This window comes from Lucilia cuprina, chromosome 2 (assembly GCF_022045245.1).
Source record: "Lucilia cuprina isolate Lc7/37 chromosome 2, ASM2204524v1, whole genome shotgun sequence".
NCBI lineage: Eukaryota > Metazoa > Arthropoda > Insecta > Diptera > Calliphoridae > Lucilia > Lucilia cuprina.
The window spans coordinates 4,424,381-4,440,204 of record NC_060950.1 but is presented as its reverse complement, the minus strand read 5'-3'; the positions used below and the strand labels follow the sequence as shown (position 1 = coordinate 4,440,204).

Sequence of the window (15,824 nt, the reverse complement as noted above, 5' to 3'; positions counted from 1 at the left end):
AATACAAATACAAAATTTACCAACAAATTTACAAATTGCAAAAGAAAGTCAAATTTTACAACAACAGAAATTTACAAGAAATTAAAATAAAATCGTGCAAAAGTAACGAGGTTTAAGTGTAAATAAAATATAAAAAAGAGAAATAAATAAAATAAATAAAATTAATATTTGTGTTCTAAATTAAATAAAAAAGCCAATACAAAGAAAATATTGAGAAAAACATTTATTTACAAAGAAACAGATATTAAAACTTTGACAGTTTGCCAGCGCAAGATGAGTGTAAGTAGTATAATAGTGTTAATAGACAGAGAGGAAAGATGGTGATCATGATAAAAATACAATTATTTTAAGAGAGAAATGTGTTACTAATTAGTTCTGGAGTTTCGAGAGAGTGTATTTTTAGTTATAGTGCGTGTCACAATCTTCATATCCTTAATGTAAAATATGTATAATTTTTACAAATGTGTGTAAATATGTAGTAGATTTTAAAAAATAATACCTCATGCTTATTTTTAATTGTTGAGTGTTTATCTTGTTTTTGTAGTTTATAACAATTAACTGAACCAATCGAAGTTTTTCAAATTATTCACAATATTTAACATATTTATATTTGTTTTATACAAGTAAATTATTAAAAGGAAAAACAAACCAAAAAATAATTTAAAGAGATTCAACGAAAAATTGTATACAAATGTCTTCAATTTCAACAATAACGTTCTTTTTTTGTTTGTTATATAAAAAGTTTATAGGTTTTTACCATTTGGCACGCTTAGGTTTTTTGGTGATTTAGTGCCACCTGGTACAGTTAAGAAACGTCCACCCATGGCACTGATGTCATCACTTTTATTCCCATTCGTACTGGCTGTTAGTGATAGGGGTGATGTTGCTGTGAGACCCGGTGCTGATGAATAACTATGTTCTTCCACTAGAATAGGGGGTTCGTTTTTATGTTTTAAATTTATTTTATTTCAGACGGGAAACTATTTTTTATAATAAAAATTTTTTAAGGTCAATTTCTTTTCAGATTTGTCAGTTTTAATAAATTTAAATTTAATTATAAAACACGATCAGCAAATCAATTACTTATAATTATTATTTAGAATTTTGCTACTAGAGAAGGTTTTATATACAAAAGTTTAATTTAAGATTTGGGTGTTAAAATGTCGTTGAATATATAGAGGAACTTAATAATTTTGATTTAAATTATTTCAAACGATCTTATATACCTAAGTGTGATAAAATGTGAAAAACTCCTATATGATAGAGACTACCAGCTCTTGGAATTTGAGTATTCTTTACCATTAGGAACATTTATGAACATATGGGTACATTGCGATTGTCGATAGAATTTTCGATTCATGATGACCCTATTTCGATATTTTTCTACATGATTTTTACATGTTTTTAGTTATTTCAATTAATAAGGTCTCCTGTCAAAACTTACTTTCAAAACGGAAGAAATCTATATTCAAAAACCATAAATTAGCTCTAGTTCAGTTCTAGTTCAGTTCCAGTTCAGCTCTAGTTCAGTTCTAGTTCAGTTCTAGTTCAGTTCTAGTTCAGTTCTAGTTCAGTTCTAGTTCAGTTCTAGTTCAGTTCTAGTTCAGTTCTAGTTCAGTTCTAGTTCAGTTCTAGTTCAGTTCTAGTTCAGTTCTAGTTCAGTTCTAGTTCAGTTCTAGTCCAGTTCTAGTTTAGTTTTAGTTCAAATCTAGTTTAGTTATAAGTTAGTTATAGTTCTGTTGTTGTTCGGTTCTAGTTCCGTAATAGTTCCATTTAACATCGTCATATTTTTGGTAAAAAAGTAAATTCAATTCAAATCTGCTAAATTATTTCTGATTATGTAATCTCGGTGGATCAATGATAATATTAAATTGAATAACTTGTGAATCGGTCGGAATCGGAAAAAAAACGGTTGCCAGAAAAAATAGAAAGTTTTATATGTTCCTTAGCAAGACGGCTAATACTGTAAGCAAAGAGAATACAAGAGGAAGAGAGAAAGTAGCTGGAGAGCTAAAACTATGTTTATAACAGAAATTTTAATATCAATGATATTACTCTAGTTTAAACAGATACTATTATTTAAGATTTTAATAATATTTTGCTCTTAAGTAGAAGGACAATTTGATCTATAAAAATTGTCTAGGAACATAGATTTAAGACAAGTAAAAATTATAAAAAAATATATAAAGTAACATTTAATATTTTTTCATAAAAAGGTACCATTAAAGTTTGAAACATTAAAATGTATGTACAAATATGAAAGTATGTAAAATAGATTTAATATTTTGAAACAGAGACAAAAGATAGTGTCAAAGAGTTTAGACAAAAAACATAGAGGTTAGAAAAGGATTTGAGAGAAAAACATATTGCAGAGAATATAAGAGAACATTAAACGTGTTTTAAATATGTAGTATTTCATATAAAAAAGATTAATAGTTATTAAATAAATGTTAAATTTAAGGTTAATTTCTTAGTTAAAAGTTTAAATGTAGTTTAAGTAGTAGTAGTAAGTATAATGTATTTTATTATAAACAAAACCTTTGTTATGTTTGTTAGTTGAAAATCCATGAGAACTACAACTAGCTTGACTGTTTTGGGAGGCTGTTGAAGCCCCCGCATGAAACCAGGTGGTAACACCAATGTTTCCCAGATGAGTGGTGGCAATGTGACCAAAATCGGCTAAATTAATAATAACGAATGAATGGGATATTATAGATACAAATGTAGCAAACAAATTTATTACATTTTTTTTATAATTATTTATAAGGAATTAGATATGGGGAATATAGAGAGAGATAAAGTGAGAGTGAACAAGAGATCGAAATGATCATATGACTCTCTGTGATGATTAGATGAATTCACAATGATCAGCGCACATGATTTGTTATAATACAGTAATTATTTTTAAAAATTATGAGGTTTGAAAGGGTTTTGACTTCTAGAAACTAGTTAGTTACAGTGTTAATGCTGATGATGATCATGAAGAGTGAGTAAGTGAGTGATGATGATGGCGGTGGAAGAATAGAGGCTGCCATTTTTGTAGCCATTTCTTGTTTTAGGAATCATATACTCAAAGCATTTGCTTAAAATTGAATAGAAAGTGCTCTGCAACTTTTTTTTGCAGATGTTACAAAATTCAAATATACAACATTTCCAATACAAAGAATATATATTTTTTCATTTACAATTGGAACTGCTGTATAAGGTTTGAATCATTAAAGAGAATATATTTGAGATTTTTAAAATAAAGCTGTAATATTCAAGCAAATCTAGATAGAAACAAAATCTTTTGAAATATATGTATAAATATATTTCTTTTGTACCTGTGGGTACAGCGAGATAACCACCTCGCTGATCTCTACTGGTGGCATATTGTAGATGTGAACTGCTATCAAGTCCTGTTGAGGACACATTCACATGCAAAGAGTGTGTAGAGGCATGTAAATCTTGAAAATTTAATTAATATTAATTTTTATTTATTGTTAGTAAATAATAATCCCACCTATATATTAGATACTACTAATTAAAATAAAGGAACTTTATTTAATACTTTACTCTATTTAAACTAAGAGCTACTATGTGGTAGTAACGGACTGATTACATTTCCGGAAATCCATGTTTGATTTTGACTACATATAATTGTAATTGAGGGTATAAGTAATTAGTGTGATAAGACCTTTCTAACTATAATTGTAATGAAAAAAATGGTTAATGATGTTTTGATTTTAATTAACTATGCAGATTTTATAAGACAATCAATGTATTTTTAATGAACTTTGTCTGACAAAAGCTTTTTTGTTAAAATGATTTTATTTTTTAATTTTCCCATACACCATAAAAGTGTTTGGTATGTATTTTCTAAATTCTATATTATAAAAAAAAACAAAAACAAAACCAACATTAACTTACTTTTCGATGATGACTGATTGCGACCAATATCTGCCAAAGAGCGTATTATTGGCAATTTTGTTTTCTTATTGTACTCGTGCTGATGACGATGACGTCGTAATAGAGCGTCCTTAACTTTATCACGTGATTCGGGTGGTAGTGCTCTGGCATTGACCATGTGTTCACAGGCTAAATCTGCTATTAAATCCAAATTATTGGCTTCCATGTCAAGTATTACGGTGCCGTTTAACAGTAGGCTTCTAAGTTCAAACAATGAATGTAATGACAAAGTGGCCACATGTGGCTTTGACCAACGATTACCGCCCTCCTCGACATCCTCTTCGAATTTAATCCATCGTGCAGTTTCTTTCCATTCAATTTCGTCACCTTCCTTAACCAACGTTAAATATTCGGAGAATAGGGGATGTGAAACGTGTGTTCCATCGTCGGCATCTTCACCCAATATGAATTGTACACGTTGAGCAGGTGGTGTCACTAGAGGGTACAATGAAACATAAAAAAATTAATTAACAAGATATTTAACTTCTACTTTATTTGTAATATAATCTTATAGCTTTTAGAAACAATTAACTAATTGTGTGTTTTTTTGTCTTTCGTCTTGTTATATTCTGTAAAATATTGTGCAATTTAAATTTCATGTCTAATAATAATTTTCACAATTTTCAAGTTTATGTTTCAGTATTTCAATTATTTTATTTTAGTTAATTTTAGTATTACGAAAATACGTTTATCATTTAACTAAGGAAAGTTGTAAATATTAACGCTTTATCTTTTAAAATGTTCAAAACGTTTGGAATAATTGTTTTTCTTTGTTTTTTTTTTATTTAACGATAATCTTTTTAATAAGATCATTAAAAATAATTTAATTTTACTTGCTTTTTTGCAGATTCCGAATTGTGGAAGACAAAATTATTATAGGGTAAGCAAACATTAATTTTTAAAATTAGATCGTGATTTTAATCGCATGTTCCTGAACAGATTTGAAAAGTAAAAACTTTGTAAAATGCAACACTTCAAACTGTTGAACCCTAGGTTATCATCAGACTATTAACAGCGCTATTATACTAGACTATAGAGTAGACTATAGACTAGACTATAGACTAGACTATAGACTAGACTATAGACTAGACAATAGACTAGACTATAGACTAGACTATAGACTAGACTATAGACTAGACTATAGACTAGACTATAGACTAGACTATAGACTAGACTATAGACTAGACTATAGACTAGACTATAGACTAGACTATAGACTAGACTATAGACTAGACTATAGACTAGACTATAGACTAGACTATAGACTAGATATATACTAGACTATAGACTAGACTATAGACTAGACTATAGACTAGACTATAGACTAGACTATAGACTAGACTATAGACCAGACTATAGACTAGACTATAGACTAGACTATAGACTAGACTATAGACTAGACTAGACTATAGACTAGACTATAGACTAGACTAGACTATAGACTAGACTATAACTAGACTATAGACTAGACTATAGACTAGACTATAGACTAGACTATAGACTAGACTATAGACTAGACTATAGACTAGACTATAGACTAGACTATAGACTAGACTATAGACTAGACTATAGACTAGACTATAGACTAGACTATAGACTAGACTATAGACTAGACTATAGACTAGACTATAGACTAGACTATAGACTAAACTATAGACTAGACTATAGACTAGACTATAGACTAGACTATAGACTAGACTATAGACTAGACTATAGACTAGACTATAGACTAGACTATAGACTAGACTATAGACTAGACTATAGACTAGACTATAGACTAGACTATAGACTAGACTATAGACTAGACTATAGACTAGACTATAGACTAGACTATAGACTAGACTATAGACTAGACTATAGACTAGACTATAGACTAGACTATAGACTAGACTATAGACTAGACTATAGACTAGACTATAGACTAGACTATAGACTAGACTATAGACTAGACTATAGACTAGACTATAGACTAGACTATAGACTAGACTATAGACTAGACTATAGACTAGACTATAGACTAGACTATAGACTAGACTATAGACTAGACTATAGACTAGACTATAGACTAGACTATAGACTAGACTATAGACTAGACTATAGACTAGACTATAGACTAGACTATAGACTAGACTATAGACTAGACTATAGACTAGACTATAGACTAGACTATAGACTAGACTATAGACTAGACTATAGACTAGACTATAGACTAGACTATAGACTAGACTATAGACTAGACTATAGACTAGACTATAGACTAGACTATAGACTAGACTATAGACTAGACTATAGACTAGACTATAGACTAGACTATAGACTAGACTATAGACTAGACTATAGACTAGACTATAGACTAGACTATAGACTAGACTATAGACTAGACTATAGACTAGACTATAGACTAGACTATAGACTAGACTATAGACTAGACTATAGACTAGACTATAGACTAGACTATAGACTAGACTATAGACTAGACTATAGACTAGACTATAGACTAGACTATAGACTAGACTATAGACTAGACTATAGACTAGACTATAGACTAGACTATAGACTAGACTATAGACTAGACTATAGACTAGACTATAGACTAGACTATAGACTAGACTATAGACTAGACTATAGACTAGACTATAGACTAGACTATAGACTAGACTATAGACTATAGACTAGACTATAGACTAGACTATAGACTAGACTATAGACTAGACTATAGACTAGACTATAGACTAGACTATAGACTAGACTATAGACTAGACTATAGACTAGACTATAGACTAGACTATAGACTAGACTATAGACTAGACTATAGACTAGACTATAGACTAGACTATAGACTAGACTATAGACTAGACTATAGACTAGACTATAGACTAGACTATAGACTAGACTATAGACTAGACTATAGACTAGACTATAGACTAGACTATAGACTAGACTATAGACTAGACTATAGACTAGACTATAGACTAGACTATAGACTAGACTATAGACTAGACTATAGACTAGACTATAGACTAGACTATAGACTAGACTATAGACTAGACTATAGACTAGACTATAGACTAGACTATAGACTAGACTATAGACTAGACTATAGACTAGACTATAGACTAGACTATAGACTAGACTATAGACTAGACTATAGACTAGACTATAGACTAGACTATAGACTAGACTATAGACTAGACTATAGACTAGACTATAGACTAGACTATAGACTAGACTATAGACTAGACTATAGACTAGACTATAGACTAGACTATAGACTAGACTATAGACTAGACTATAGACTAGACTATAGACTAGACTATAGACTAGACTATAGACTAGACTATAGACTAGACTATAGACTAGACTATAGACTAGACTATAGACTAGACTATAGACTAGACTATAGACTAGACTATAGACTAGACTATAGACTAGACTATAGACTAGACTATAGACTAGACTATAGACTAGACTATAGACTAGACTATAGACTAGACTATAGACTAGACTATAGACTAGACTATAGACTAGACTATAGACTAGACTATAGACTAGACTATAGACTAGACTATAGACTAGACTATAGACTAGACTATAGACTAGACTATAGACTAGACTATAGACTAGACTATAGACTAGACTATAGACTAGACTATAGACTAGACTATAGACTAGACTATAGACTAGACTATAGACTAGACTATAGACTAGACTATAGACTAGACTATAGACTAGACTATAGACTAGACTATAGACTAGACTATAGACTAGACTATAGACTAGACTATAGACTAGACTATAGACTAGACTATAGACTAGACTATAGACTAGACTATAGACTAGACTATAGACTAGACTATAGACTAGACTATAGACTAGACTATAGACTAGACTATAGACTAGACTATAGACTAGACTATAGACTAGACTATAGACTAGACTATAGACTAGACTATAGACTAGACTGTAGACTAGACTATAGACTAGACTATGGACTAGACTATAGACTAGACTATAGACTAGACTATAGACTGGACTATAGACTAGACTATAGACTAGACTATAGACTAGACTATAGACTAGACTATAGACTAGACTATAGACTAGACTATAGACTAGACTATAGACTATAGACTAGACTATAGACTAGACTATAGACTAGACTATAGACTAGACTATAGACAAGACTATAGACTAGACTATAGGCAAGACTATGGACTATACTGTAGACTAGACTGTAGACTAGACTATTGACAAATCTGTAGTTGTTACTCTAAAATTCATACGATAGACTATATCCAGACTATAACCTGTTAATACTTTAGAAGTCTGCTTAATTTATTGTTCAAAATTTAAACAACTTTGTAATTTTAAAGTTCACTCACAGTAATAAAATCGTTTTGTCAATAATAAGTTTTTAAAAGGGTCCCTTGGTAAAAGCTTTTGTTGTGACACTTTTTAAGCATTACATATTAATATCAATATACAATATATTGCAATAAACATGTTTTTGATTTTAAACCCTAAATCACAAAACAAATAGGGTCAAAATCCTCTGTTCCATACAAACCTATCAATAATGAAAATGTTTTTATTTTCAATATATTTTCAAACAAACTTAAGTCTCTACGAAAGAGCGAACATATTTTATGAAAATGGTTTGTTTTCTTTTATCATCATAAATATCATGTACATATTCCTTACCTGGTCTTTCCACCTCCTGTTGTCTTTCATCACCGCTACTCTCACTTTTGCTGTGATGATGTTTGCGTCTTCTTTGTGAATGGCGTCGACCGCCAGGTACATGTACGCCCACATAAACAGAATGTGCTCGATGTCCTGGAAAAAACCAATCGTAAAAAAACATGAAAAGAAAATAAAAGACATTTTAATTATGTCAAATAAAATTACATTTTCTGCTTATAGATTGTAATTAACAATTTAATAATATTTATTTGAGAGAAACAAACAAACACACACACATTGAAACCAACAGCTAGACACATGTATCAGATGAAAAAAATATTTATATAAAATCATTATTTGTTTATTGTTTTATGTAGGCTGAAAATTGTATTATTTATATATGTATGTATATAAATACTACTGAACACGTACATATATTTATTATCTGTTGACTGAGTGTGATGTTACTGACATTTTTTATATAATAGACACTTGGGCGACATAAGATTAAAATTTATTTCTTAAACATTATTTTTTCCATTTAAACGATTATATTTAATTTTCAATATTTTGTTCATTAAAATTTAATTAGCTTGCAACCCGATTAGAGTAAAATTTGAAAAAAAAACTTTTAAAATATTGTTTAGATCACTGTGATTTCCATATTTTTAGAAATTCTAGATTGAAAAGTTTCAAAATTTTTTTAAAATTCTAAGATTTTATAACTTCGAAGTTATGTTTAGAAATTAAAAAAAAAACTAGTAAACGAGATATAGAGAAGAACATTTTGAATTTATGAGATTGAGGAAGAAGCTGCAGGAAAACATAGGTCCCACGATATTTCAAAAGAAACATTAATTTGATATGATTTTGTGATAACGTCAAGCCATATATTTATGAAAAGAACTTTTTGGCCTGATGAAAAGAACTTTTGGGACTAACAAAAGAAGACTCTTGTGGTAGTCTTAGGGCGGGTTTCTTACTCCTCAGTTAAACTAACTGAGGAGTTTAATCTAACAGCTTAACTTGCTGTTAGATTAAACTCGGAACAAATTTAGGCGGACTTTAACCGATGATTGTGTTTTTCAGTTTTAGATTTCAGCTCAGTTAACTTTGTTAGTATTGCCAACTTTTCACTCAAAAACATAAACAATGAACAGCTGTTTTTTGCAATCAATATTTTTGTAAAATGGAACATTTTGGAAAAATGTTTAATAAACATTTAAAACAATAATAAATAAAACAAAAAAAATCAGAAAATTACAATTTACTTAAAATATTAAGTTTTTGTTCTTCCAAAATCATTGTTTTATTGTTTTTGTTAATTGTGTTTTCTCACTTATAACTTGAGGCTTATTGGCCAATTACACTCAGTTAAACTAATATAATAAGTAAATTTACTAATAACTGAAAAACACGAAAAATTAATCCAGGTTTAACCAAAGAATGAAGATTATCTTTATCAGAAAAACTCGCCCTTAAAGGGTGGCATATTAAACTGCCTGTAAGCTCTTGGAATTCAAAAGCAGCTGGCAGTGAAAATGGGATGTATTTTACAGGAAAAAAGAACTTGAGACTCTCCATGACTAGTCCTGCTGTGATGATACTTAGATCATATTTCGCCACCGACATCTTCAAAATTGTGAAGATATCTATTGAAAGTTCTTGTTAGATCATGCTCAGAGGGGTCAAATCTTGAGAAGAAAATAAATCACTCGCTAGGTGGGACAGTAAACTATCTGTCTGCTGGAAATTCTTGGAAACCGAAATACACAGCTATTAATGGCACGTATTTGACAGGAAAGAAGAACTTGAGGCTCTTCACTGACTGAAACGTTCATGGATCAAATCTGAAAGCCAGGAGTGACTCAAACATTGTCATGATGTCATAACATCTTCAAAATTGTGAAGATAACGATTTAAAGTTTTTGTTACAACATGGCGAGAGGGGTCAAATCTTGAGGAGGAAAAAAATCACTCGCTAGGTGGGTGGGACAGTAAACTGCATATAAGGGTCTGGAAAAAGAGAAAGAAGATTCTAACCTTTACTGCTAGTATTACTATAAAATCCAATAAAACTGACTGAAACCTTGAGGGGTCAAATCTGAAACTCAATCACTTACTAGGAGACAGATCATTGTGATCCTTGTGCATTTGCTAATAAGGACATCACAGTGACATTAATAGTAACCACTGCATTGAAAGCCATTTCAGGCAATGTGTCGGTTCATACTGAAAAACTTTTCCTGCACTAATTTGTTTTTGTTCGAATGAAAAGAAACTTCGTAACTCTAGAGATATAATTGATATTTCTTTCTTTTTCTCTCACACACAAAATCAAAGTTTCCCTATGTAGACTGGTACTTAATAGAGGTAACAAATCATTGGGTAGCTATTAATGTTAGTGAAACAAATTTTTATAAATTCTACCAAAAATAACTCGTAGAATATTAATTTTAATTTATTATACACTTTTGAATAAATTAATATTTAAAACTAGCGTTGTAGGCAAATTAATATTTTTTAATAATAATTAAAATATTGTTGACATAAATACAAATATTAATTAATATTAACATAATAACCAAAAACCATCTACTGTCAAACGAGTAAGTTATAAACAATTACTATAATGCAAATAACTAATACGTCATGTTGCACGCTTATAGAAAACACTTGCAGAAAAAAATTACTTATTTATAATTTATATATAATTTAAAAAGGATTGCAAAATGTTAAATCAATCAAAATTATTACAGACTTTTATTGAAACGTTTTATTAAATGTTAATTTATTTTTATAAAATTTTATAAATTCTATTTGAAACTAATTGCATTTTTTTAAAACGAAATATTTTTTATCGCCTTATAATAAATTGTTACGCTTTAATAACAACGGTTTAAATCAAGGTTATCTTTAAATATTTGAAAAAAAAATGTTAATTACATTTAAGTGAATTTATTAAATAATGAATGGGTGGTAAATAAATAGTCTGCTATTAAAATAACAGTTTTGTTCGCCTTACGCACAAAGTTCTAGTTTTTAAATAACGACGCAAGACATTAATTTAGTTAAAAGTGAGTTTTTTTTCTAAATTTGTTATTTATGCAATGGCCAAGAAAAAAATTAACAAAAATTTATCACAACTGAAGTCTAGTTTAACAGGTCTCTGGGTGTTAAAGTGTTTTTTTTTTTAACAATATTTTTTTTACCACATGACACAATGTGACATTGTTGTACAACATGTTGTTGTTGTTGGAGTGTAAAGTTACATTATTTACATACATTTAACACATCCAGTTAAGAAAAAACACAACTTAAATAAAAAACTGAAAACTTTAATGGAATGTTAACTCGCAGTAGGTCTGAAATGGTCTGTCTTTTTTTGAAATGTTTGGTTTTCTGTTACAAAATAAACAATTTGTTTTATAATTTGTTAATGAAATGAACAAATTATAAATAAATCGTACAAAAAAAGAAACATTTTTCTCACGATAAAATTGATTTGATTTTGTGCTTTTATTTATAACAGATATACAATAGATTTCTGGAATTATAGACTATTTTCTAGATTATAGACTATACTATAAATTAAATAGACTAGACTATAATCTAGAATAAAGACTATACTCTAGTCCAGACAATAGACTAGACTATAGTCCAGACCATTAATAAGACAACAGTTCAGCCTAGAGACAGACTAGATTAAAGTCCAGACTATAGTCTGGACTATATACTAGACTATAGTTCAGATATAGATTAAACTTTAGTCCAGGACATAGACCAGACTATAGTCAAGACTTTAGACCAGACAATATACTAGAATATAGATCAGACAACAGACCAAACTATAGCTAGACTGCAGACCAGACAATAGACTACATAAGATGCAATAGACTAGACTTTAGGCCAGACAATAGACTAAACTATAGTTCAGACAACTCACTACACCATTTTCCAGGGTATAGACTAGATTTTAAATAGTCGAGACAATAGACTATAGTCCGGATAAATACTGGACTGAAGTGCATATAATACGCTAGACTATAGATTAGACTGAAGACTATATACCAGTCAATAGTCTGTATAATAGACTAGAATGTAGTCCGGACAATAGAATAGACAATAGACTAAAGTAAAGTCCAGACTGTAGATTGAACTATTTTCTAGGCTTTAGACTAGATTATAGTCGAGACTAATGAATATACTATAGTCCAGACTAGGCGCGGATCCACGGTGGTGAAAAGAGAAATATAAAAATGAAGAAAAAGGAAAGTAAGTAAAAAACAAAATATCCCCCAAAATCTGGAGCTGGATCCACGGCTGGACCATTGTATAGACAAGACCACTAATAAGGTTCGAAGGTTCGAAGATCACACCGAAACAGACTATAGTCAAGACTGTATACTAGAAAATATTCCAAATTATAGACTAGACTATAGACCAGACTGTAGTATACACGGAATACTAGATTATTATGGTTTAGATTGTAGACTATATACTAGACAAGATTTCAGACTATAGACAATAGTCCAAACTATAGTCCAGTCTATAGTTTACATACAATAGTCTAGTCAATTCTGGCCCTAATTCAGTCTATAGACGATATTATTTTCCATACTATACTTTATTCTAAAGTCCAGATTATAGTCTAGATTTTAGACTAAACTATAGCCTATATAAGACTAAACTAAAGCCTACATAAGGGAATATGTTCTTTTAACTCACCTTCAAAATCATTTTCTGTAAATTGTTGTGTAAAGTCCTGTTCGCTTATACGAGGATCCTTAGAAGCCTCATCATCACCGCTGGAAGTATGCATGGTCCACGGTCTGTAATTAAACAAAAAATAACAAAATGTCGTAAATAATAAAATAACAATTTATAAAAAAAACATTTAAAATTAATAGATTAACTTCTGCGTTATATAATCGCATAATAATAGAAAAAACCAATAACAATGTCTAAATAAATTATTAATTATAATTGATTTATTTACATTTAACATTTTATTTATTTTGTTAAACAAATATTTTTTTTAAAAAAGAATTACAATAATCTCAGCGAAATGTGTGTGTGTGTGTTTATAACAAATTGTCGTTGGGAGTAGGGTGTTATAATAATAAAATATTTGCATAATTGTGTTTTAAAACTTGTTTGTCTATAGAATTATTTTCGAATTTTGATTACTGCATTTGTCACGATCAACTACACCCACAAAATATGACGAGAAATTATGTAAATTAAATAAAATATATATTGAATGAATGATTTGTATTGTTTTGTAGTAAATAAATATCGCAATAACAAACTAGAAAATATTTGAAAAATATTAGTCAATTATTTTGATTAACACAATTAAAAAATTCATAGAGAAATTGTATTCATTAATACTTTTGAATAAATAAATTAATTATTAAAAAAATATTATTTTTTTATTTAATTTGTTTACTTTATTTTTTAATAATTTTTACAACAATTATTTTTGTTTTTATGTGGAAACTTTTTAGGGAATTTTACAAAATTTTATAAGATTTTATAAAGTATTTAAATATTTATTTACACTTTACAGTTTTGTTTTATTAATTTACATTAATTGTTTTAAGTTAATTGCCCGAATTTTTTTTTATATTACAATATTTTATGGTTAAATGTTATTTTTTAAATTTTTTGTTTACAAAACATTAATTTTGTTGCTCTTTTTTTTAATTGAATTCTTAAGTTCAAAGTCCCTTAACATTGAAATTTATAAGATTATAATTTAGCATTAAAATTTTGTATACAAAAATATTGAACAGAAATAAAATATTGTAGAATAAACAAAAATATAAATAATATATATATTTTGCTTTTGGAGTTTTAAGATCATAGACCAGCCTTGAACCAATTTAACTCAAGATATTTTTTTGTTTGTGTTAAATAATAAAGAATTGTGAAATTCTATTCTAAAGATTTCTTGTCAAAATGTAAACAAAATGCAATACACTTTTTAAAACAATGAGCAGTAAAATTTATTACAAAGTATTAATTCGTAATGACGTCCATTTTAAATAGCTGAGTGATCTTGTAATATTTTTTAAAATTTAATTTAGTTTATGATTAATATGATTCTAGAACTGCCATCAATAAAATGCTTTTTTAAGAGAATGTATTCCTATAACTGGTATCGTGAAAGAGCTCTCTTAATATTATTTTACTCGACAAAAAGTTCTCATAAGAAGACAACCTTTTAATTCTACTTATTACTAGTACAACAACAGAGCTCTCCAACAAACAACCCATTAAAGACCAAATTTGTCACTCTTTGCTGTTGACTGTCAGAGAATCACAGCACCTGAGAACATTCCATAAATTACAATAGTAATATTGTTTTTTCAGCATTCCATAGTTAAAAGCCTAATTTAGGCTATTAAACTTCATAATATGTATAAATATGATTGAAAATGTTAATAGAATTTTGCTTTCTTTCACAATACTTGTATTGGAATTATCAAAATAACTATATCTAATCTCAGCAAAATTTTAAAAATACTTCTGTTATAAGTTCTAAAATAAAATGCAATAGTTCAACCACCATATACTGGATTTAGATTTATTTAAGTGATTTAACACTGAAAATTGCGGCGATTAATTAGTGAATGAGATTATCAGTTAAATAAAATTTAATAAAATGAACTTGAAAAGCACAAGTCATTGAACATGCTCTTCAAATTTTTATGTGAACAACTATTTATATTGAATTCACTGAAGGGAATTATGTGTTTATTTAAATGGTCTAGTTCCATGATTTGTAATAGATAATTATTTAGTCTAGTCAATAGTCTAGTCAATAGTCTAGTCTATAGTTTAGTCTATAGTCTAGTCTATAGTTTAGCCTATAGTCTAGTCTAGTTTATAGTCTAGTCTATAATCTAGCCTATAGTCTAGTCTATAGTCTAGTTTATAGTCTAGTCTATAGTCTAGTTTATAATCTAGTCTATAGTCTAGTCTATAGTCTAGTCTATAGTCTAGTCTATAATCTAGTTTATAATCTAGTCTATAGTCTAGTCTATAGTCTAGTCTATTGTCCAGTTTATAATCTAGCTTATAATCTAGTCTATAGTCTAGTCTACAGTCTAGTCTATAGTCTAGTCTATAGTCTAGTCTATAGTCTATAGTCTAGTCTATAGTCTAGTCTATAGTCTAGTCTATAG

The 15,824-nt window shown here is 28.9% G+C and overlaps 1 protein-coding gene across 15 annotated transcripts in view; it reads right to left on the bottom strand.

Moving 5' to 3' along the window:
• LOC111690741 (sodium bicarbonate cotransporter 3) overlaps positions 1–15,824 on the bottom strand; it is a 62,461-nt gene that overhangs the window by 12,482 nt on the left and 34,155 nt on the right. For 9 of the 15 annotated variants that reach the window (XM_046945204.1, XM_046945205.1, XM_046945208.1 and 6 more), the window contains 4 exons: positions 13,360–13,463; positions 8,650–8,784; positions 3,910–4,383; positions 758–925 (listed from right to left, as the gene is read on the bottom strand). In XM_046945204.1, coding sequence (XP_046801160.1) covers positions 758–925; positions 3,910–4,383; positions 8,650–8,784; positions 13,360–13,453 — 871 coding nt within the window. In that variant the 5' untranslated portion in view covers positions 13,454–13,463. Of the gene's footprint in view, positions 1–757; positions 926–2,538; positions 2,680–3,323; positions 3,447–3,909; positions 4,384–8,649; positions 8,785–13,359; positions 13,464–13,630; positions 13,840–15,824 lie in introns of all 15 variants that reach the window. The other 6 variants (XM_046945214.1, XM_046945213.1, XM_023453286.2 and 3 more) reach the window with 4 other exon arrangements.